Consider the following 25,969-nt stretch of genomic DNA (forward strand, 5'->3'; position numbering starts at 1 on the left):
AATTGAATCTAGGTTAAAATATTTTAGGATATGTCACTTCCACCTAAGTAGCTTTTCTCACAGTGACCAATAACCATGGGGGTGCTCCTTTGAGACATTGAGCAGCATATTTTGAACTTTTTAATTAAAATTCAACAAAAATTGTTCCTTGTAAAATAGATTGCCGATATGCTCCATAACATGAGTCAATATCTATAAAAGAAGATAACAAGGATGTGAAATAGTCTACAGATCTAGCAAAGAGCTATAATGAATTACAAATATAAACGTATAATAAAGAAGTTAAATGGTCAAGTGAGCAGCCAATTATGGATAATTAATAACCTTCACTAATCAGTTAAATGCCAAATAAATTATGTATTCTACTTGTATATTCATGTTGAGCACTAGTAAAGATTTACCAATATTTATGAATCGTAATTGAATTATGACTCAAACTTCAGAAATTTGCACAAGTAATAAATTAGAATGAGAGATAACGTAGGATTATTATCATTATCATTAAAAATAAATGTCTAAAGCTTGTATATACAATAAATGTGTTCAATTTTATCTTTGGTACTCATTATAATGTATAATTACATTTTTATTCAACAATGTTAAATGAGTATTGTTAAACTGAAGGGTAAAATGGTCGTTTAGCTTTTGAAGGATATTTTAGTAAAATAACTTTACCAAAAGTCTTCACACTTATAATATAATACGATGATATGATAGTTTCTGGACACGCACGTTGCGCGTGTATCTCATATCAATGAGTACCAAAATTATCAAAAGTGACATAAAATCTTATTAAAAATATGTTGGACTCAAAACATTAAAATCGTTAAAGGAAAAAGTGTAAGTTCTTGAAAATAATGAATATTGGTTTTTTTTAACTAACTCAATAAAGGAAAAATTCTTGCGGATAGAAATTCTTGAAATTGTAAATTCGATATACATGAGTTATGTATTTGCTTTAGAAGTCCAAATAAAGTGGCATAATGCATAATGTGTTGACCCGTATTGACATTATCCCCAACAATATTTTAGTCCTATATATGACTTACGTACTTCTTTGCGGAAATAACTTGAAAAAGCAAATTTCTATGACACAAAGCATGCACGGTACAAAGATGAAAAAAAAAATATTTAACATGAAGAATCGCAATTATGACAACATGGAAAAATATTTTAAGCTTCTTTGCACTAAGAATATGTGGCGTTTAACATGACCATGTCTATGTTTGATCTTAAGACAATGACACAGCTAATGATATGTTCTAACTGAAATGCGTTTTATTGCAGATTAAAATCTACTTCCAATTGGGCTCCCTTTATGGGGTAAATGTCCTAGAAGAAAAGGAAAAAAGAACCATGCTTATTCCAAAAAATCCAAACAAAATAGATACGAAATTTATGTAGATTAATAACTTTAACATTCATGTTATTAGAGATTTAATCTTTTGATAATCAAGAAAGTGATTATCAAATAATTAGTCTAATTAATTAATTAATTTTATTAGAGTAATGATAATTAGCTCAGATAGCTTTTGTCTAATAATTAAAGTTAGAAATAAATAAATCAAGAATTTAAAAATATAAAAGTATGAGAAAAGGTGAAGATGCATGTGATGTGAAACAACCATATATCAGTATAGAAACCAAAAAATATATAAACTAATTATAGTGGTTAGTAAATATGATAAAGAAATATGAAGATAAAAGACAGAACAATTAATTTTGCAGTTACACAAATTGAATCCATGAGTCGTCCTACGAATATATTTATCAAAAAACAAAAAAAGGAAACCACTGGAAGTCCTCAAACATGAAGCATGAGCATTAAAAGATTTTTTCATTACCATACAAGATCCAGGAACTTCGTTCTATGTCCAAAGAAGTTTTAGTACTCGATCTCGGTTAAGCTCCTGTTCTTATTCTTGCTTTGAGGAAATGAGCTATGACATAGTAGGTCTAACTTTCCATACTGTTCTTTTCCTTGATGAATCAAATTATTTTATAGAAAATCCATGTCGCATTCTTGTTAACATATGTATCTATAATAATACTGAACTTACTGTAAATACGTCCTCATCTAAAAATTTCACTGCAAAGAAATGAATGATTTCCAATTCATACGAAAGGAGATTATAAAGCCACACAAATTTATCCAAACAATTCTTGGTTTTTTGTCTCCCCCTCTTTCCAAACGTACACTTCAATCTCCTATATTTTGTATTAAAGATGGAATTATTAATTGCCACATAAATATTTCATAATCAATTCCCACAAAAAGTAATAGATACATCCTCAAAGAACATTGTGTACATTGAACGTATTTTTAATGTTTATGGAACAGTCATAAATTTTCCTAGCACTCTATATTTAAAATTACATTTTTGTACTTTAAAGATAGAATAGTTATTAGGATTTTGAAAGTGCAAAAAAGTCATCAAAATTCTTATGGATATTTTGGTAATTCGAATTTTCTTTTTGGGACTTCCAACTTATAATATAATATGATGATATATGAAATAATATGATGATATATATATATATATATATATATATATATATATATATATATATATATATATATATGATCAGGATTCTGTAAAAAAAAAAATTGGCGGACTCCGATTGGCCTGAAATTTTGTAGGTCCATAAGAAACGGTCCAGTGACCAATACTTACGATTTCATCATGAATTTCGGATATATCCACTTTTTCGTGTGCGGATAGAGCAGGTACGTAGGGCAGGAAATACTCAAAATAGTGGCAAGAGTCTAACTTTGGCAACAAAAAACAATAACGAGAAAATGACTAGACAAGACTCTCCATACTAACTCTGAACCTTACACATGACCAACCTTAAGCTTGTGAGATAGAATTTAGCATCAAAATATTTGATCCCCACAAGTTCACAAGACTAGTAATTTCATTGTGTGGGTTGAAATGTTAACATCTTCTTCAGGTGATAGGATGGATTCCAATTCCATCTCCTGCTGAGGCAATAGCAAGGAACATGCTGATTCCCAGGTGGCTGCTGGTACTGTTTTCCGAAAATGCCTCAACAGATTAATCATGCGTTTTGCAGTTTCTTCCGTAACAAGATCCTCTCCAGCACATAGAACCTACAAAAGAACCAACTTTCAATTACTTAATGTCTACATTAGCATAAATGTTAATTTGATGTAAATGTCACGGTACAGTAAGATAGCCATACCAATAGATTAATCAACTGTATTAGTGAAACAAGAAAAACAAACGATCAAATGAACCCTCCAAATAGACAGATGGAGCACTAATTGCCAACTGACTAACACATGATACAAACTGCCTTTTTTCTTGTGTCTTATTTTTCCCTATTGCATAGGGTCCAGAGAAAGGGGAAGGGGAAAAAGGGCCAGTGAAAATCAGACTCACACCTATTGTGTGCAGGGGCGGATGCAGCATGAAGTACTTTTGACGCGGAGCATAAATTTATATGTAAAAATTCAATATCATTACAACAAATAGTAGATACGAACCAATAAGTTTAAAATATAAAGGGTTCAATGCTAAGAATCTTAAGGTTGAACCATAGAACTTAAATTCAAATCAGACTCTAATTGTGTGGGACTACCAACAGATACTATTAGATTACGAGCCCTGGTTTTCTGCCTCCTTTCTTAAAAAAGTAACTATCAAAATCACCTGTTTAATAACAAGCACAAATGAACAATTCATTCTTACACCTGCTATTTTGAACTAACCTCTGCAAAAACTGAAATAACCTTTGGAAGGTGCAGATAGTTGGGATCCCAAAGTTCTCTGTCTGATCTGTGAGTCAGAAGATTTGATGAAAACATTAAAGACTAAAAACATATTAACACTTCATATTACATCTTTAGAGTCGGGAAAGTTCATCTTTTAGTACAACAGGCTTCACTCAAGATGAAAATTTAATCAAAATTCTGTTACATCAAATTAATCTATATAAACTGTTCAGTGTTCACATTGCTCTATCATTAACTTAATTGTAAAGTTTAACCACTGAAACTATTGAAATATTACTTCAACTTGGAGAATACAGAGAAGATATGCTATGTGTTAGGATCGGGAACCCGGGTATTGCGGAATATAGCCAAACAACGGTATAATGTCAATAACAAAGACAATGGAAGTTGATAACAACGGCAATTAAAGTAGATAAAGAAGACACAAATTTAACGTGGTTCGGTCAAGATGACCTACGTCCACAAGCGGAGAGGGGCAATTTACTATAACAATAAGAGTACAAAAGAGAGTACAAAATCAGAGTAAATACTCTAATTAATCCCAAATACCCTAAGGGAATAACCTCACAAGATCACTCCAAAGAAAGGGTTCACACAAGTGCTTCCCAACACTAACTCTCATACAAAACACTCTTAATAAAGGAAGAAAGGAAGAAACAAGAAATAAAGACTCAAATCTTGTTGGTGTGTCTGCAAATGAGGAGAAACTTCTCTATTTTTAGCAATAAATCCTTAGCCTAATAATGGATATTATGTCATGGTAAATGTCATGAAAATTTGGCCATATTACAAATCTCCACCTTGGCCTAATTTTGGCTGATGTAGTAAATTTGCTCCACCTTCTCCGCAAAAGCCCCAATGGGCATATGTCAAAATTTAATGCCATCAAAATCAGACAAGTTGTCTGATACCGAAACTGTAGTAGGGCCTATAACAGTGGAGCCCAATAAAATATACAACGAACCAGATCTGTGTGCTTTCATGATCACAAGAGCATCTTGAAAAAATTTTAAAACTCCACCTTCACTAGTGAATTTGCACCCAAGGGATTCTAAAGTGCCCAAAGATATGAGATTTTTCTTCAACTCAGGAACATATCTAACATCGGTGAGAGTTCTCACCACATCATTGTGCATTCTTACCTGAATTATACCTTTGCCAATAACGTTACAAGTAACATTGTTACCTAGTTGGACAACTCCACCTGCAACTGAATCATATGTAGAAAACAAGTCCCTGCTAGGACACATATGATATGAACAACCGGAATCTAAAATCCACTCATTGACTAATCTGAAACTAGTTTCAGTTGCTAAAAATATAGTTCCCTCAATCTCATCAGTTGCTACACTAGCTTCGGCGGTGTCAGTATTTTTGTGCTCATTTTTTCTTTCTTTATGTTTTTCTTTATTTTTCAGTTTATAGCATTCAGAAATATTGTGACTTTTCTTATGACAATAGCAACACTCTAAATTATTGTATCTGGAATTGGAGTCGGATTTGCCCCTAACAAACAAGCCAACTCCCGCTTGAGTTCCACTAGCTTCCCCAGTAATATCACTATCTATCTGTTCTTTTGATTTTAAGATAGATTTAATATCCTTATAAGAGATATTATCCTTTGCATAAAGCATAGTATCTCTTATATGCTTAAAAGATGGGGGTAGAGAACAAAGCAGTAACACGGCTTGATCCTCATCTTTAATTTCAACATCTATATTACTTAAATCCATAAGAATGGAATCAAAGGTGTCAAGATGAGAGAAAATAGAGGTACCTTCACCCATACGAATTGTATAAAGTTTCTGCTTCAGGTAAAGTCTATTTTCCACCGTCCTCTTCATATATAAGGTTTTCAATTTTTCCCACATGCCATTGGCTGTGGTTTCTATAGAAACTTCACGTAAAACCTCATTTGAGAGATTTAAAATGATACCTGCTTTTGCCCTTTTGTCTATGATGGCAAACTTCTCATCCGTCATTTTATCCGGCTTCTTCTCCTTTTCTTGCAACGCCAAGTCTAAGCCATCCTGAATTAGGATAGCTTCCATCTTTAATTGCCACATTCCGAAGTTTGCACTTCGGTCAAATTTCTCAACATAGGTCTTTATTAGAGCCATATTGGCTACTAAAATAAACCCGGTTAGATCCGGCTCTGATACCAATTTGTTAGGATCGGGAACCCGAGTATTGCGGAATATAGCCAAACAACGGTATAATGTCAATAACAAAGACAATGGAAGTTAATAACAACGGCAATTAAAGTAGATAAAGAAGACACAAATTTAACGTGGTTCGGTCAAGATGACCTACGTCCACAAGCGGAGAGGGGCAATTTACTATAACAATAAGAGTACAAAAGAGAGTACAAAATTAGAGTAAATACTCTAATTAATCCCAAATACCCTAAGGGAATAACCTCACAAGATCACTCCAAAGAAAGGGTCCACACAAGTGCTTCCCAACACTAACTCTCATACAAAACACTCTTAATAAAGGAAGAAAGGAAGAAACAAGAAATGAAGACTCAAGTCTTGTTGGTGTGTCTACAAATGAGGAGAAACTCCTCTATTTATAGCAAGAAATCCTTAGCCTAATAATGGATATTATGTCCCGGTAAATGTCATGAAAATTTGGCCATATTACACTATGAGAGGAAGATGGATTGGAAAACAACACCATTATGTTTCTTTTGGATTATTTTGAACGAAAGATCTATGAGATGTTACATTATATTGAAAATAATGTTTCTGAAGACATGTTTGATACACATTTAAGCCCTGCAGCTAGGTGAATGCATATTGGGTGTTTCATGTCGCTTAGGTGACACTTCTGTCCAGGCACCAAGGCACACATGCATTCTGTCCTGAAGAGATTGACACTAAATAAATGTATGACAAAGGAAATATATCAAATACTAAGGAGCTTTTTGTATGAATAAGTTAGGAAATGTTAAGTCCCACATTGATTGAGGGAATGGATTGTGGTCTCTTTATACGTATTTGCGCAATCCTCTCTGCCTTTGAGGTTGAGTTAGGCCTAAGCTCCATTTCTTCCCAGTAAAGTGTAGGAAATTAGATATTTAGTATAAGAAAGCTAGTCATCGAATCCGAACAAACTGCATATTGGCATTGAATCAGAACTTTAAAATGATTTTAAACTTGACTGACATGGTTTTACCTCATACATTAAATTTAAGTCTAGTTCTCTCAATTTCATTGTTGGATGATGGTGGTTAAGGCACAAATTTAACATGTACATAAGCTTGGGGTGATTCTACTGGAATTTACTTGACTGTATGTGAAACAAATTATAAATGAAGTTACATAAGTGAACAATGCTAAGATAACATGGAAAACTCCAAATAGTAAAGACCAGGTGATGATAAAATTACTCCAGTACCTCTCAACCATTGAACAGAGCTGGTCGTGAACTACTTTGGCTTCATCCTTGTCATCTTTTATAGGAAGACAATTCAACCAAGCAATGATCTACCATAAAACTTGGAATGAGAATTTAGTGGTACTTTAACAAGAATATGTACATTGGAAAAGCATCATTTTTTCTTGGAAGATCAAAAGCTATATGCTTTACCAAAACAATGACATAGTGAGCATATGCATACTGTGACATACTCCTCTAAAAAGGTATAAACAAAAGGATAAGTTGTATAAGTTTGACCTTTTCTCTAGCATTTTGTTAGGATAAGCTGTTGTTAAGTCTCCTTCGTCAAAATAGCACATTTAGGAAGTCAGTTTCATTGTATTGAAAGGCTGCCCATGGCTTAATGAAATTCATATGATTCAATGATCAATTCTCTCTTTCAAACCAGTTGCACCAAATATCAGTCATTATGCAGTCCATTTTCCTTTTAATACGTAGAGCCGAGGTACTGATAATGTATGTTATCACACATAAAAATCTCTTAAGTTTCTTTTTAACACGTAGAAAGTGTCTAAAATTTCCTTTTCTTAAGCTGACTAAATACCCTCAGCTACAGGTTATTAAAAGCTAAATAAGTTGGAAGGGAAACCAACCACTAGAACTATATATGCAGGTATTATCTGAAGAGGAACTAAGTTGTTATCCCAGCATATATGCATCTACATTAGAAAAACAATTTCATTTCTGGAAAGATAGGAAAAGAAAAGCTAAATATATAACTGGGGTAATGGAAACCTCCATGCAGTTTTGGAACTAATATTTAAAAAGCTTAGCTATTACAAGCATATTTTAATTTTACTAATAAAAAAGTATCCATGCTTACAACTAAAGAGCTAATTGATAATTATAGAGAACTCTTGTAAATAACTATATGAGTGATTAAGACTTAAGACAAGCACAGTGCATCTCTAATCCTAGTTTATTGCAATCATTTATCGGGCTGGTATAGTGACTTTCAGATTTTAAAATCTATAAGAAGAAAACTGTTGTGAGTTCGAGTCACCCCAAGAGCAAGGTGGGGAGTTCTTGGAGGAAGGGAGCCGAGGGTCTATCGGAAATAGCCTCTCTACCCCAGGATAGGGGTAAGGTCTGCGTACACACTACCCTCCCCATACCCCACTAGTGGGATTATACTGGGTTGTTGTTGTTGTTGTAAGAAGAAAACTGTTGATGAAGTTCGGAGTGATCAAAGTACCCAAAATCTAAACCCGATAATTTAGAATAGCTCGAGTACGTATGAGTTGAGGTATATTTACAATGCATGAACAATAAAAAGTTAGAGATTAATCCCTAGAAAGATGTACCTGCGCTGAGTCAATAGTTTCCCGATGAAACTGACATATCTTACCAAGTGCAGAAACAGCATTGTCATATGCCTCTGCATTCTCTGGTTCAAGAGCATTGAGATGCGTAATGACTACATTGATCCTTGAAAGAGCTTCTGAAATCATGGGATTGATTAAATACCAAAATATATCACTCCTAATTGTCTCATCCTCCATAATGTAAAGGGTCAGAATAACAGGGTGAACAATATAATACCTCCAATAAAAGGTCTGAAAGCATAACCACCATATTCAGCGGAAAGCCCCAGTCCATAAAGTGCATTCTAAACATGACATCAATGGTGTTCGGATGAATCAAATAGCAATTGTAACTTGATTGAAAACTGTCCCAACCACTAAGATACACAAATTAAACCTGTCTAACATCTGAACTGTCGTCGTTGCATGCGTCCAAAAGAAAAGGAAGATACATATTATAGTACCTAGTTTAGACAAAGAAGTAACTATCAGAATTATGATCCAATTTAAGAAAAACTCACAAAGATAGACCTACTTTAGAGCTGCTTCACCGCAATGCTCCATAAGTTGATCATAGATATAAATACATATGCTTCTCTCTTTAGCTGTTTTATCCTTGCCCTTCAAACAGGGAAAAAGAAAGAAGAATGAGAAATATAAATGGAAAACAACCTAGCAGGTTAACTTGACGGTAGTTATCGTGAGTGGAAACTCACCGTCGTAGGCATTAGATATGGTGAAAGCTCATCGAGGAAAGGCATAAAAGAAGCTTTGAATGATTTGATCAATGTAACCAATATTTCAGCAACCAGATAAAACGAATGTTTATGTGAATCAAGAACAACCTCAAATGAAAGGTTCTATAAAGACAACATGGTGTCATGAGTTATGTCTATCGATCATACACCGCTGAAAATTTCTTCTTCTTGCTCTCTTTCCTCCCTTAGCAATTCAGCTTCCTCAGCATCAAAGTCTTCTGCTTTTGCTCTCTCTGTGAGTTCTCCTTTTCTATGTGAACTTTCTATAATGACGTGCTTTATCTCATCAATGATGCTATGAACCTGATCTTCATTGAGAAGTGGTCCACAGATCTGTAAGGAGACACAAAAAGGACCATACCAAGTGAATAATTATCGTTCTAACTAAATTTCTACAACTAATAGTGTTTTTTGCTTAGACAGTAATCATGAAACAATTCATAAGTTGTCTTAACGGTAATTTACTACATGGTTAAGAATCTGTTTATGTCAGTCTTACCTATTCATGCCAAGAGAACTTTTATAATTATGAGATTATGGTAGATTCTAGGCCACGTTTCAAATCTTAAGCATTTATTATGGTCCAAGTATGTCTTTTTATATGAAGAACTATAAGTTCTGCATGTGCTCACAGACTAAATGAATCAAGTCAGATGAAGCTCATATTCTACTTGATCCCTGAAGATCTTACTAAGCAAGTTATTATTGGAACAACAGTTCCTCTTACCTGATTGTTACCGGTTCTCATCTACTAGAAGTAGTCTTTATCTTTTATGTTTATCCTATTAGTTACACAAGTAGATCTAAAGTTATCCTCTCATTTAGAGTATCTTTCAGTTAGTTTATTTTGATATAGTCTTTACGTTGAATATCTCCTAATACAAGGATGTAACGACCTGACCGGTCGTTTTGAGCATTTACGCTCCTTTCAATTATTTGAAGTCTTGAATAGCTTCATATGATATTTTATGACGTGTGTGAATCGTCGGTTTTGATTTTCAGGTGTTTCGGAATTAGTGCGGAAGAACGAATTTCATGTTTGAAGCTTTAAGTTGGAAGAGTTGACCAAGTTTGACTTTCTAGTATTCGACCTCGGATCGGATTTTTGATGATTTCGTTAGGTCCGTATAGTGATTTTGGACTCGGTGTATGCCCGAAATTTCATTTGGATATTTCTAGAAGATTTCGACGTCAATCGGCGAAAGTTGGAAATTTGAAGATTTGGTATGTTCATAAGTTTGACCGGAAGTTGACTTTGATGATATCGGATTCGGATTTTGGTTTCGGAAATTGCGGTAGCTTCGTTATGTCATTTATGACTTGTATGCAAAATTTGAGTTCATTCCAAGTTGAATTGATATAGTTCGACACAAGTTTTGAAAATCAAAAAATCGAAAATTTGCTAAGTTTGAATTATGGTGCGATTCGTCATTTCGATGTTGTTATGTGTGATTTGATGCCTCAAGTAAGTCTGTATTATGTTATGGGACTTGTTGGTATATTCGGATGGGGTCCCGAGGGGCTCGGGTAAGTTTCGGACGAGGTTCGGATAATTTTTGGACTAAGTTGAATTTTCTAAAGTTGCTGGTTCTGGTGTTCCGCACCTGCGACTGGTACTGCGCAGGTGCGATTGTCGCAGAAGCGAGCCCATGAGCGCAGAAGCGAAGAGCACTGCTGGCCAGGAGTCCGCACATGTGGAGTTTTTGTCGCATATGCGAAGGCGCGGATGCGAACATTTTATCGCAAGAGCAGAAAGGGAATGTTGGCGAGTGGTCGCAAATGCGGGGCATTTTGCGTAGAAGCGCGACCGCAGAAGCGGAAAATTGTTCGCAGAAGCGATGGGCTGTGGCTTTGGGCCTATTCATAAAAGCGAAGGTTGGTCGCACACGCGAGACCGCAGAAGCGGAAATTTGTTTGGAAATTTCATATCATATCTCAGTCTCTGTTGCTATTCATTGACATATTATATCATCGTTTCTGGGCTGATTTTCATGACATTTTTTAGCCCAAGAGACTGGAGAGATCGATGACTGAGTGAGGCCGATGGCTTGATTGTGAGGATATTTATGGGATCGGGCTGCACGTCGCAGCATGTTTTATAGATTCATGCCATAATTGGCTTATTATAGCGCTTGGGCTGGATCTGCCCCTCCGGAGTCTGCACACCCACAGTGAGCGCAGGTACCAACTGACTGCGAGTGTGAGTGTCGAGACCGAGTGTCGAGTGATTGGGAGGATTGAGTGACTGTGAGGATTGAGTGAATTGATACTCTGAGAGTATGCACATGGTTTTATCACTGTGTTGCATTGCATTTGACATGCACACTTGACATACATGCATAAAGATGCATTTTCCTCATGTTGTACGGTATTACGTCATTCATTACTTCACATACACATTGACATACATGCATAGAGATGCATTTTCCTCATGTGATCTGATAATGAAACATTTACCTGTTGTTGAAAATTTTTGGGAAAAATCACACATTTCTGACTTATTCATATTTTGGTGATTTCGGTAAAAGATTTGGTTTTTACTATTATACTTGAAAGCTTGCCTATTTTCCGTGATTGTGAACGAGCTGAGCTGAGCATCTTTGAGTTATTTCTTGTACTATTATTATTATATTGTTACGAGTTGTTTCTGGTTATTGGTGTGGGAATCTGACCTTTGTCCAAGATCGTCACTACTTTCAATCTAAGGTTAGGTTTCTTACTTATTGAGTACTTGGGGTCGGTTGTACTCATACTACACTTCTGCACCTTGCGTGCAGATTTTGGATGATGATGTTGTTGTGTATGGCGGGAGCTGGCATTGAAGATGTACATGCGATCCGGTCACAACTGACTCGTGTTCTTGGTAGCTTTAGAATTATTAATATGTTCATGTATATTTCAAACAGATGATGTATTTATTTCGTACAAGCTTTATAAACTCTAAATCTTAGAAGCTCATGATTTGTACTACCAGTCCTTGGAGAGTGTATAAAAGTTCAGTTATTTTATCATTTATTTTCTCAGTAAATCTTATTGGTATTGGATTATTGTAAATTGGCTTATCTAGTGGGTTGGGTTAGGTGTCATCACGGCTAGTTGGATTTTGGGTCGTGACAAAGGAGTAGTCTTAGATAAACTTGTATATATACTCAGCTTTCTATTCAATACAGAACTAGGTTTTTCCATCATTTCTTAAGTCTTTATATGGTATCTGAGCCTATACAACTCTAACGAGTACGATCTAATTTTTTTTTCCTCTACAACAAATTCCTTTTTCAATGGCCAAGAATGGAAACAATTTCACAGATGTCAATGCGGACAACACCGCTGGCACCAATACCATAGTTCAATTCAATCCCACCTCCCAACTACCTAATAACTTAGTGGCAGCCACAATTTTGCCACTTGGAAAGCTCAGTTTTCCATACTTATGCATCATCATAAACTTTATGGTCACCTTGATGGATCTAAGCCTGACTCCTAACCGTACTATCACCCTTGGCACAAACATATCCCCCAACCCGGACTACGCACCTTAATTCCGTCAAGACCAACTCATTCAAAATGCCCTTATGGCTTATGTTGACCCCACCATTGCCTCCATGGTCGCTGCGGCACACTCATCTAAGACGGCTTGGGACGCATTGCACACTGCTTATGCAAACATGTCCCAAACCCGAACCTTTAGCCTGCGTGATCAACTTGCCCGGATTACCAAAGACTATCGCTCCATTACCGAATATCTTCAAGCTATTCGGTCTCTTTTAGATGAACTAGCCACTGCTGGTGCCCCTGTGTCAAACTCCGAGCTCATTGTTAAATGAACTAATCTTGCCCTAAAGTCTCGCTATGTATCACTAAGATTTCTAAAGAGATATCTCGTAGAGTACCTACCATTCTTATAAGCTTGGACAAGTGTCTTGCTTATGATAATGGACATAAGAAGCTCAAAATCAGCACAGCATCAACATAAGAAAACACTGAAAACTTGGATCAAAGTGCTGAAACCAACTTAACATGACATACCTCTAAGCACTCTTTCAATCCACTCAATTTAGTTGCACATACCTCTGTCTCATGCTCCTAGATGAGATAGATATACATGTGTTAGTTTCTCAGTATTCAGATAAATGAGCTCAATCCTTTTCCCCATAGAAAGAGAAAATGTAAATAGTAAGGTGTTGAAGGTAACCGAATATAAAGTGTCCCCAATAGCCAGTATTATATCGCCAGATAACTGCTTGAGGTACGCCTGGTTTCCACCTTGAGCAGTCCCTTTGTCTACCGCCAGTTTAGCGGAATGCAACAGGAAGTACAATGCTTAACCACCACAATTTAAAACATCTCATAAGGAATTGGAGGAAGCCAAAGAAAAATAAAGAAAGCCATACGAAATTCATGAGATTCTTTTTACCAGCACTAGCACCTTCCCTGACATCATTGTTGAAATCGAATTTCAGTAGGGGAACAAAAATTGAAGCAGCCTGTTTCATGATTTAAGCCATAGATTTCAATTGATTTATTTGAGCCCACTTAACAGAAAAAATGAAGTAAACATGCAAGTGATTATTCATACTAACCTGGGAAATCCATGGGTAGAAGTCTTCTTCCAATTTCTGAGCATATAAAGCAAGGATTTTACAGGCTACAGATTTCCCTGCTAGGAGGTCACTTCCTTTGACACATATTATTTCGTTCCCAAACTTGACTTTGTGTATGCTGCAAAATGTGAAACTTAAGCAAGATCCTTAATAGCCCGAATAACCACCTCTCCCTAGCAGTCTTAGCAGTGATAAGTAAAGTAAAAGAAATAACAAGAAATCCTATGTCTGATAGATATCAAAGCTATTAACTGGGTGAGTAAAACTTTATCTTTTACTGGGTTACTAATACTGATTAAAACCAGGATGCAGTAAACTAGTTGACATCATGTCTCACAGATATCAAAGCAATACAGATCAGCGGGTCAGATTTTTGATATTCTAGAGGACATCCTATGCTACTTTAAGTTGCAGATTTAAACACAGACAATTTCATGCATTGAATGGCAACAATTTAATGATTATTGAGTAAAAGTTGGAGATAACGAGGAGGAGGGACAGGAAGCTATTTGCATATATTGAAAAAGAGATCTTTTAGCAGGAAGAAGCATAGAAATTAGGAAGGAAACAGAACATGCTCAAGATTAAAGTAATAAAGAATACAACACCATTATAAGGGGATATCTTAAGAGGGTCAGGAGCACGATATGACTACTATGAATCATGGTACAGTTTTTTGGTGTTCTATTACTTGATTGTCTACAGTGCACTTCCCCTTTAGATTCTCCACTGATAACAAATTCTTTACTGATCAAAAAGTAAGAAAAATAAGTTATAGCTTAGCCGACTCCATATCATTTATACACTAATCAAATAATGGTATTCCTCCTAAGAATTGTAAATTTATATGATACTCTTAAAATGTATCACAAATAGTGTGGGGTCCATCCCATAAATTAAGTTTGATTGGCAGCCATTCTCTTTTGCATTGTCAAAAAATGGTAGAATGTAGAAGGAAAATGTCAAATTGTTAGGCGGAAGAAAGAAAAAAATTGCATTGCAAATTTTCAACCAATCCTTCATTCTGATTGGTTGAAGAGGTAGGCTATTTCTCCTGTAAAAGGAGAGTTTCGGCTTCTTCATTTTATCACACAGAAAGAGAAGCAACACAATAGTTGCAGAGAGTACTTCTCAGGTATTGTGAGAAATAGACTGTGTAGAGGAAAAATAGAGAGTGAACGATATTGTAGTGAGGTGGGAATATCAAAAAAGGGTTATTTCTTTTGAGTGTTGTAGTGGTCTTTGGAGTATTTTGCTCGGACCTACAAAGTATAAAATTCCTTGCTATAGTGATATTAGTTGCTCGTCTCGGGGCCGTGGTTTTATCCTTTATTCAAAAGGATTTTCCACGTAAAAATCTTGGTGTCGTTGTCACTCTTTTATTCTTGTTAATTACCGTATCTCAATGCTACATTATTATTTCGTTTTTAGTACCGTGAATATTATTTCTGTGGAGATTTATTCCCAACAAATAGAAATGCTTAATTTAGTGAATCATCAATATAGATCAATGAGCTCAGCAACTGTTGGCAACTAGAGTGAATATGACGCAGTAGTATAGAAAATAAAGATTATTTTCCGTTAGAAGACTATAAGACCACAGTGCACATAGGCTTTTGCTGATTCAGTCGTTTATCCCAGATTGTCTAGAAAAGAAAGCAAAAATCCAAATTAAGAAAGAAAAAAAAATCCAAACGAACTTCATAACTAAAAGAAAATGCCAAACCTCCATAATTAAAGCTTACCTATCATCTAATTTATCTGAGGATACGGTCTTATCGGGCTCAAGCTGAGCACATTCAACCAAAGGAGGGATGATGGTACTCATGTAAGGAAGAAAATCCTTTCCCATGCACTGGCAAATTCTACCGTATGCCTGCAATGAGATCGAGAAAATACTGAAAGGTCAGTCTAGAGAAAAAGTTTTAAGCCCGTAAAATCATAGGATTAATACATACCTGTACACTGCGAACAATAGTATCAAACTCTTTTGCTTGTGATTCTTGTAATGACTTAAGCACTTCCATAAACTTTAATGACAACAAAAATAAAATAAGAATAATATTCCACTTAGAGAAATGAATAGCAAGATCAGGCCACCGTGCCACAGAGAGAAGAAAAGGAGTTCCAAAGTAGAGTCAGAATTTAGGACCAAAAAGGAACTAGTAGGAGAAAATGTGTGTCACAATTCGTTGCTCCCAAAAGCTCTAACATATGCGTTCTGCATCGCATGTACAGGCACAAAGAAGTATTGAGGATAGTTGGGAGAAGACCTGCTTAAAGTCATTTCTGAATTTCTCCTTGCCTACAGCCATCCCGACTATGCTTATGCACTCCAAGGCTTGGCTTTGAAGCATGTGATTAGATTTATCATTTGCATCTACCAGGATAGTCCTCAAATATTGCATTACAGAATCATAGTACTTTTGGAAGTGCTCCTGTTGAAGTACAAATAATACATTAGCCATCATTATCCATCATATTGAGTCAAAAATAAATGCAAGTAAATACCTTAGACAAATCAGCTGTAGCAGACAATGCATTTAATGCTGCTTGCTGAACCATTTGATTGTCTTTCTGCATTTCAAACAACAGAAATGAGTAGGAAAAAAACAGCATTAATCTCTTAAACTTGTCAGCAGTAATCTAACTTTATACCATGGTGGCCTCTATATTTGCATACCTGTAGAAGTACAAACACTCTGTTGAGTATTCCATCTAAGTAGGGTATCAGAGTTTCTGGCTTTTCAGATCTGCAGAAATTCATGACAGCTTCAGCTGCAAGTGCCTATGAAAATGCCAAAAAGGGTAAAAAGAGTAACCTTGGTGGCATCATGAACTAAACGAAGCAGTAATGACACATCAATCCTACGAATTCTTATGCAAATTTATAGATCATCAACTTTATGGAATATGCAACCCATCGTAAAGGTGCAGCAAGATAGATACTTTTACTGGGTTTTTTCTGTATCAATAATAATTTATACTTTTATAACAGCAATTTTATTTTGGGAAGTCTGCAATAACTATGAAGTGATTCAACCATTGGTCAAACCTGCAATCGTGGAATTTGAGAATCATCCATAGCTGCAGCTAATGCAGGCAATACTTGGTTATGATACTGTTCTTGCAAGTCTGGACAGAAATCAGTCGACAGCTGGTAGATTGCATTAATAGCTGCCCATCTGACTCGAGGATGAGGATCTTGGAAAGAACGCAAAACCATATTCACTATTTGCTCCAAATACTTGATCATCACCTATAAACAGATAAACCATGGGTTCAAGCTAATAGCCTAAGAAAATTAAACTAAGACAAATAGGGGAACTACCTTATATCCTAGAAGTTTGCAAGCAAAGAAGCACCTCATCAATGCTACACAGTAATCGCAACATAATCATGATAAATACACTAATGAGACATCAGATTTATACCTTTGAGGTACCTTTAGCAATAGAAGCAAGTGCAATGAGAGCTGCATGTCGTTTCTCCCACTCAGGGGCAACCAAATAAGCAGACAGCTGCTCTATGGCAATAGGAGCAACAGTCTTGCCACCTAATGCGTTAGAAAACCGGCCTAAACACTCCTTACCAAAACCATAGCTGTCCCTTTCCCCTGCATTCTCATGCTCGGTGTTCGCACTATGCCAGCTAGGCTCATCCTTAATATCCAGTAACAAATTCAATAAGATAGCAAAACAAGTGTCTGTAAACCGTGGCACCCTCTTCATCATGCCAGGGACCTTGTCCCTGGCCTCAACCAAAGTTAACATAAACTCAATTGCCAAGTGCCTCGTCTCCTCTTCCAAACTCTTAGCCTCTGCTATCTCCATTATTGAGCCCACAACAACCACTAGTTGTCGCCTCAAGAATTTAGGCTCATTCTCAGCTAACTCAATGAAAAGATCCAGCACGTCCTTTGCTGCATCCTCCTGATCACCATTGCACAATCCATCAGTCAACGTCTTCATCATACCTGGCAAGAGATCTTGAAACCGCTCCTTTTCATTTGAACTAGGTATGCACTGAATAAAGCTGATGACAGCGTTCATGGCAGCGATTCTCACATCGAGATCATTGAGGGTATCGTCATTCAGTGTATTAAGAAATAAAGGGTGCAACATTTTTACGTAATTAGGGACCATTATTTCACCAATGTCGTCAGCTAGGTAAGCAAAAATTAAGAAAGCCGACTCTTTTAACTTGTTGCTTGAAGTGGAGGTGAGGCATTGGTACAAGAATGGCAGTAATTCGGGCCAGTTATTATCTGGTATAAGTGAAGCAGCTAGATCCATAACAGTGCCACGGAGCTCTACGATGATGGATTTTGATTCTTCAAGCTGGGAAATACGATTAAGGAGAGTGCATTTGATGGTGGATTGAGTAGAGACACTTAGATTGCGCCAAGTATTGCACAAGTCATTATCATCAGCAGTAAGCAACTTACTTAGGAGGACAGCACACTTTTCACGGGAATCAATGTTTTGTGAAGAGCTGAGGAAGTTACAAAGCTTAATAGCAAGAGACTCGGGATCCTTGTGCTTTATCATGTTGAACATTGACAACTTAGCCTCCGAATCATTTTCCTCGGAGCTCGACATGTGATCGGAAATAAAGGTTTCAAATGGCTCCGAATCAGGCCCCAAAATCGCCTCCATCTGGGATATCTGGAACTGAGTTGGCTCCGTATCCATTACAGTATTGAGAGAGAGAGAGAGAGAGAGATGACTATGAGTTGTGAAAAATGAAGTTTACCTGATGTTAACTGAAAAAACTGAATATATTAAGGTCAACTCCCTGTTTTGTTTCCAAAATCTGAAGATCCCCAAGCAAGACTGTCAGCCAATTTTCTTAAGGCTTACTGTGGTGAAGGTAGGATTTGGACAGCAAACATACCAATTTGTTTTCCTAATTTCACCTCAAATTGTGCCAATAGCTAATCTTTAGCTCTATTAAGATCATTCTTAGGTAAAGTTGTGAACCAACATGACGATGAGGTTTGAGGAAGTGAAGAAATATGATATTTGGACACAAGTCATATCTCTAGCATACAAGGCAGTAGGCATGTAACTTGTAAGATTGAGTTGTTGAAGCCAAATAGATTAATCTTTAAAAGATTATTTTTCTCATAAAAAATATTGGCTAATCCAAATAATTTTATTTTATATTTAATGTTTTTGAAAGTTTTTGGCACAGGCTTGGACCAATTTGAATGTACATCTGCGCTCCAGCTTGGACCAATGTGAACATGCATGCAACTGTTCCTATTGCAGTGCAATTATTATTTTATTAGTAGCTTTTGTGGCTACTAAGATATAGTTATAAAAAGTAAACAAATACGCCAATGCATATACTTATTCAAAAATCAAAAATAATAAACTGGATCGAGGTCATGAATTGGTAAAAAAAATTAATAAATCATTATACTGTCAAATCTAAATACCTCTTGAACATTGAATTTAAAGCTTTCCATTGTTAAAAAATTGTAACAGATGACAATAATGAATATAGAGAACCAGGGATAAAAATAATATAATGTGATATGGAACTTTGAGCCACTCAACTTACCTTATTATATGTTCTTCCATTGTAGTCGCTTTTTTCTATTCGGTTATTAAGGGCCAGCAATAAATGGTTTTAATCTTGACTATTAGAAAAAGTCTTCTAAAAATAACACCAAGCAAATTCTTTATGTAAAGGAAGTACCAAAAGAAACAGCCTTTACATCTAATGGTAGTTAGCAAAGAAAATCGCCCATTTAAAAATAAATAAAAAAAGTGCAGAAGTAATTAGAGACTCCATGTGATATCTTTAGGGAGATAGTATTTGAAAAGACTCAAATTATAGCATTTCATACCTTCAGATTCAAGAAAATCTATTATTTATAGTTCTCATACTTCACTAAAATATACCTAGTCGTATCCTTCATCTTTCAATGAATGTGTGAATAATTAAATAGTCTAAACTACTTATATACACGTTACCTTGGTGTAATATGGCAACTAATTCAGCAATAAACAAACCCCTGTTGGTTTCTCTTTACTCTTTGGTGAGATAAGCTTTTTAATTTTATATTTTCTCAGAAAGAAAATCGCCCATAAGACAAAAAGCTCAAACATTCAATTACTTTAAAAACTTATTTTCCTTTCTTAACCATTCAGTGGCTATATTAATGAAATGCAATAAATTGGGGATTCAATATACTGTATGACACAACATTGATTTTGAGCCATCAACTTGCATTATTATATAATATGTATCTTCATTAGCTGTGATTTCTTTACCACTGCATTAACCCAAAAAAAAAAAGTTTTGGTTAGGAAACAAGTCAACGTTATCATTATATTATCATATTATACTAAAAATAAAAAGGTTTTATCTTCAAAGTTGAATTACGATAATATCTTTTAAATCTAAGTTACCATTTTGTCCCTAATAAAATATATGATCTTCCACAAAACAATTACTCTTTATTATTACATTAAAGTGGTTGAAGATGGAGAATTGTTCATCTACCTATAATTAGTGCAGACAGTAAATTTCTTAATTATTACTCCTTCAAAAGCATTTTCCATTTCATCTTTGTTTCTTCTTCCACGGTAGTTACAATTTTGCAGAGTCTGTTTACCTTCTTTACTCTATAAAATTGCATAACATACTTTCTAATCACTGAGGCACATTATACTATTTTTCTTGTTATGTTAAAAGTTCCCTTTTCCCTAAAAATCTATTGCGGCTATCCTTGGCAAAAGCACTTCACGTTTTCCAGAAGTAAGTTTTTGCTATATTATTATGATTTTCCTAGATGATCTGGACAATTGAAGATTAGTAGAATAATGTATAAGCTATTTAACGTTTTCGCTTCCTTTTATTTATTTTTTCATTATTTTTTGTTTTTCTTAAAATAATCCCCCCCCCCCCCCCCCCCCTGTTTTGGCTCGTTTCTTCAGTTGCAGGTTTCACTTGAAAGTTTAGAAGCATTATTTTTCTTGTGTTTTTCCTTGTTAAAAATCCATGTACAAAATAGTTAATAATTTATCTGGATTAATGATTTAATTAACCCGTTTAAAAAGTGCATCATTTCACTTATTAGTTGGTCAATTTTAATCCCTCTTTTGTTACTACACGAGTTTAATAGATAAGCCGAAAGTTCTAATTTCTTGAAATATTAGCCTATATAGTGTGTAATGGATGTTAGATTTGCCACAAGATTATCGTGTTATACTTACGCAATTATATAATTTATACTATTCAACTAATATTCTTTTGTCAAATTTACAGATGAAAGGAGTCATAATCTTGAATCGAACAAACTGTCATTGTACGTGCAACAATGATATCAATAAAAACCTTTTGATGTTAGTAACTATTAAATATCTCTATCACAAATAACTATTATTCTTTTTGCAGCTTTACACCATGAAATTGATTATGATATACTAGCCACCCTAAAGAAGACCTTATACAACTTTTACAAATTACTGCTTTCATTCGACAACTTCTTCGACAACAACTTCTTGATATGTATGCGGTTGTAAAAATAAAAAGGCTACAATTTCTTAAAGACAAAGGAGAAACTTCTGACATGAAGTATTTGCAATCATAGCCGATGTTGCTCATATTCAAATATAATCTACATGTTGAAATATATCAGTAAGAAAATTATCGCGTTGAATATTTGGTATGACAATCCTATTTTATGTAACTAATATTAGTTGTTCATATGATAACCTCGACCTGCAACAATTAACTTGGAGCTTGTATTTTCATCCCTTAAATTTAATATAAATCATCTCACACATTCTAACATTATTCATACCATTTTAAAAGGTATATTCTTATTAGGCGGAAATCAAATAGGAAAGATCCTACCCTCAAGATAGATTCATCATAATATCTTTTAAACTCTCAGTGAAGATCAATTTCGTCCCTGAAGAAAAAAACTTTCCATTACATAATTTTGAACAATTTATTACATTTAGAAGTGAGCTGGTAAATTATAAGTGAAGTAATAGTACTTTTATGCTTCAGACACTCAACTTAAACATTTTGTAATAATTAAAATTATTTACGAGTAAATGAAGAGACTATCATTACAATCGCGTCATTATATTGAATTAAAAGAAAAATTGAATTAAGTTTCACAAGTTTATAACTCAAGTTAGAAGTATTATAATCGTCCATATAAGTTTGTCTTTTCCTATAAGGTGCCCATATGATTATCTTTCTTTGTTTTGTTCACATAAACATGAGAATGTTGCCTTTGATAATTGATGTGTGGCTATAATTCCATAGTTGCGTACATTATGTACCTTGCATTTTACATGCTTTAATGATAAATTATACTTTATTTGTGCATAATGGAGTCTATTTTATGTGTAGGTGAATTGAAAATGAAAGTAGAGCAAAAGGGATACTTAAACGTTGAAAGTGTATTCGAGAACAGTGAAAAGGAGAGATCTCGTGAGGCCAGCCAAAAGCCAGGTTGGACCAGGCTTTAGCCTGACGAGGCCAGCCAAAGGCCAGGCTGGACCAGGCTTTAGCCTGGCGAGGCCAGCCTAAGGCCAGACTGAACCAGGCTTTAGCCTGGCGAGGCCAGCCAAATTTCAGGCGTTAGACTGGCGACGCCAGCCCTGAGGCCAAGTCCAATCCGAGTTTTGAAGACTTAATTCATTCCAGGTTTGACTAGGACTCAGCCCACATAATTAGGGTTTCTTCTACACATATAAATAGACCTAAAAACACCACTTGGAGGAAGTTTTTTCAGCAGCCAAGGGTTTTGCAGCCAGAGGCAAGGAGAGATGGTGGAATCACCCTTTGGGAGTGAAAATCATCAATTTTTATATCTTTTCATCTTTACTCTGTATTTTAATTATGAAAAATATTTGGGATATTGTTACTATGAGTATTAGTATCTAAATTCCTAATCTAGGGTTTTGATGGAACCTATTGAAGGATGATTTTCTTGTTACGTTAATATAGATTTGCCGCAGTATTTCTAATTTGTTCAACTATATTATTCTTATGGTTGATTGAAGGGCCCTTAATTAGTTGTGCCTATTTAGTATGTATTACTCGGGAGAGAGTACATATTTAGGTAGTTGTTGAACAACATCACTCCTAAACGTATATGAGGGATCAATACGGAGGTTTAAAATTGGATTTAGGGATAAGGAAACCTTGGTGCGATCTAAGTGAGTTGTACTTAATGCCAGCTAGCGTAATTCGGGAGAATATGCCTAGTAAATTATGGTAATTACTCGGGAGAGAGTTACGACAGTTAGAGTGCTCATGGGCGATAGAGAAGACTTAGGCAAATTTATAGAAAACGTAGCGAAAAAGATTCCGACAATTGGGAAAATCATAAATCTAGACCTCCTTAGTCTTGTCTATAATTTCATCCATGTTAGTTGATAATTTTACTGCTTTATAATATTTGCTAGTTAATTAGTAGAAATAAAAATTAAATCTTTATAACTAGAAAATTATTTAAACTTGTGTTTCTTTGCAATATTGAATGGCTGTGGTTAAGCCTTAGTTCTCTGTGGGGTTCAACTCCGGACTTGTAAACCGGATTATATTTGCATCGACCGCTTAGTCCTTTTATAAGGTATAGGTGGGCGTAATCAAATTTTGGCGTCATTGTCGGGGAATTAACGGTATTAATTGCAGCTAAAAGAAGTGCTAGAATTCTTAGTGTAGTCAATTTTCTTCATTCTAAACCAAATACATTGAAATTTTAACGTTTGTAGTCTTGGGTGTTACAGGTGCATGCCTAGGAATTCCTCAAGATCTGGTGAATTGCTTGAAGCGATATCAGATCATGAGAAAGTTTTCAAGGAACTAAATCACGCAAACAAGAGAAACAAACAACAACGAAAATTGAGAGAACAAATCGAACCAAACATGGCTGACGGAATAGAAAATCCAATAAACAACAGAAACAATGAGAATGAACCAAACATTCGGGGTGCGGTGCCTCTTGTACCAGAAACAATATTATATGATTGGGCACAACCCACCGCCGATAATTTGGCAACCGCAATTGCAGTCCCTCATATACAAGCAGAATCATTCCAAATCATAAATAACATGCTACATTTGTTGTAGAACAAGGGACTGTTCTCAGGGTCACACATTAAAGATCCTCAGCAGCACTTGAAGAATTTCTTGTCACTATGTTTAACGCAAAGGCAACCTAACATAACACCGGACGCAATAAAGCTTTTGTTGTTCCCATTCTCGCTGACAGGAGAAGCTCAGACTTGGCTTAATTCACTCCCCATAAATTCCATTACTACTTGGGAGGAATTAGTCAAGCAATTTTTGAACAAATTCTATCCACCAAATAAAACTGCCCAACAGATTGATGATATATTGAGCTACAGGCAGAGGCCAACAGAATCACTATAAGAAACGTGGGAGAGGTTCAAGGGAATGCTGGTTAAATGTCCACATCATGGTATTCCAGATTAGATGTTGGGGCATAGATTCTACATGGGACTGGCTGACAGCTTAAAGGCCAATGTTGATGCTTCAGCAGGTAGAGCATTTCTGAGTAAAACATTCGCAGAATGCAAGATCTTACTTGATAAGATGGCACAAAACTCAGGATGGATAACTAGAGCCTCCACGATCACTCTGGTAGTTCACTCAGTGGTGTTGGACCCAAACAACTCCATAGCTGAGAATGTGACCACTCTAATGACACAAATGAGTATCCTCACCAAAAAGATTGATAAATCAGGCCAGAAGCAGCAGGTTCACATAGTTGACACAACTAATGGGGGCTTATGTACACCATGCATTAACCAATCATATGTTTGCTTGTGGAGTGTGGAAGGTGACAACCAGCAATATCAGGAAGATATGAATTATGTAGCCAACTATGAGGGACAGAGGCAAGGTGGTCAGAATTGGGGTCAACATAATCAACAATATAGACCAGCGCAACAACAGTACAATAACAACAACAATCTTAGAGTTATGCGACCACTGGGTCAAGTTGTGCCTTACCAAAGGCAACAGGGCTACATCCAGCAAAATCAGCAGCTGACTTATCAACCACCTCAACAACAACAGATTATGAGACCAGATGATGGGTTTACTAAACTTGAGGGAATGCTGGACAGCAATAACAGAATGCTGCAACAATTGATTGGGTCCACGGGAAAAATGCAACAGAGGGTAGACTCGCATGAATTGGCGATAAAGGGTATTGATATTCAATTAGGACAGATTTCTATGGCTCATGAAAGCCGGCCTACTGAAACACTTGTGCCAGTACCCATCGAGATAGATGACTCAATAGGGTTAATAGAGGTGACGATACAACATGCGCCAGCTAAAACAAGCAAAGAAAAAGAAGTCACGAAGGAAACTGAGTCAGAGCAAGAGAAGGCAGCAGAAACAGTGCCATAGCAGGTTCAAAATCAAACCATATTAAAGAAGCGGCCTCCAGCATCCTTCCCCCAAAGATTGGCCAAATATAAAAAAGATGAGCAATATAAGAAATTCTTGGAGATGTTGAAGCAAATTTAGGTAAACATTCCATTGATTGACGCCTTAAAGGAAATGCCTGGTTATGCAAAAATGATGAAGGACTTGATGTCTCGTAAGTTCGACTTTCAAGACTTGGCCATGGTTACACTGACTCATACATGTAGTACTGTTGTGACAAGACCCATAGCTGAGAAGTTATCTGATCCAGGGAGTTTCACAATCCCATGCACAATAGGCAACTATGCATTTGCTAAGGCACTTTGTGATTTGGGGGCAAGCATAAACTTGATGCCCTTGACTATCTACAAAATGTTAGGCATTGGAAGAGCTAGACCCACGTCTATGTTGTTACAGCTGGCCGACCGGACAGTGAAAAGGCCCTCTGGTATCCTTGATGATGTATTAGTACAGATGGGGAAATTTGTTTTCCCAGCAGATTTTGTCATTTTAGACTGCCGGGTTGACGAGGAGATTCCCATAATTTTGGGAAGGCCATTCTTGGCCACTGGGAGAGCCCTAATTGATTGTGAAACTGGAGAGCTAAAGATGAGATTGAACGATGAAGAGATAACGTTTAATGTGCAGAAATCTATGCGGTGA

The 25,969-nt window shown here is 35.8% G+C and overlaps 2 protein-coding genes across 2 annotated transcripts; one reads left to right on the plus strand and one right to left on the minus strand.

Annotated features, from left to right (window-relative positions):
* Positions 1-2,754: 2,754 nt before the first annotated feature.
* LOC104107353 (uncharacterized) lies at positions 2,755-18,932 on the minus strand. The gene is made up of 20 exons (XM_070188375.1): positions 17,302-18,932; positions 16,923-17,126; positions 16,551-16,655; positions 16,379-16,444; positions 16,141-16,305; positions 15,826-15,897; positions 15,613-15,743; positions 13,847-13,985; positions 13,681-13,750; positions 13,459-13,586; positions 13,293-13,349; positions 9,412-9,599; positions 9,225-9,315; positions 9,044-9,129; positions 8,906-8,972; positions 8,747-8,813; positions 8,509-8,645; positions 7,163-7,251; positions 3,737-3,803; positions 2,755-3,115 (listed from the first exon to the last, which is right to left on the minus strand). The coding sequence occupies exons 1-20, from the start codon at positions 18,559-18,561 to the stop codon at positions 2,903-2,905; spliced, it is 3,402 nt and encodes a 1,133-aa protein (XP_070044476.1). The 5' UTR covers positions 18,562-18,932; the 3' UTR covers positions 2,755-2,902.
* A 6,509-nt stretch (positions 18,933-25,441) lies between these two features.
* Positions 25,442-25,969, plus strand: LOC138902140 (uncharacterized). The gene has a single exon (XM_070189962.1). It carries the CDS (start codon positions 25,442-25,444, stop codon positions 25,967-25,969), a length of 528 nt encoding a protein of 175 aa, XP_070046063.1.

This window comes from Nicotiana tomentosiformis, chromosome 11 (assembly GCF_000390325.3).
Source record: "Nicotiana tomentosiformis chromosome 11, ASM39032v3, whole genome shotgun sequence".
NCBI lineage: Eukaryota > Viridiplantae > Streptophyta > Magnoliopsida > Solanales > Solanaceae > Nicotiana > Nicotiana tomentosiformis.

What these genes read in the sequence shown, in the direction of transcription:
- LOC104107353 (XM_070188375.1), bottom strand. Translation starts at nt 18,561, where the DNA reads ATGGATACGGAGCCAACTCAGTTCCAGATATCCCAGATGGAGGCGATT. An exon ending in TGCGGTGAAGCAGCTCTAAA is followed by an intron (nt 8,973 to 9,043) that starts GTAGGTCTATCT and finishes TGTCTAAACTAG; the next exon opens with GTACTATAATATGTATCTTC. An exon ending in TTATTTCAGTTTTTGCAGAG is followed by an intron (nt 3,116 to 3,736) that starts GTTAGTTCAAAA and finishes GTTCTTTTGTAG; the next exon opens with GTTCTATGTGCTGGAGAGGA.
- LOC138902140 (XM_070189962.1), top strand. Translation starts at nt 25,442, where the DNA reads ATGCCTGGTTATGCAAAAATGATGAAGGACTTGATGTCTCGTAAGTTC.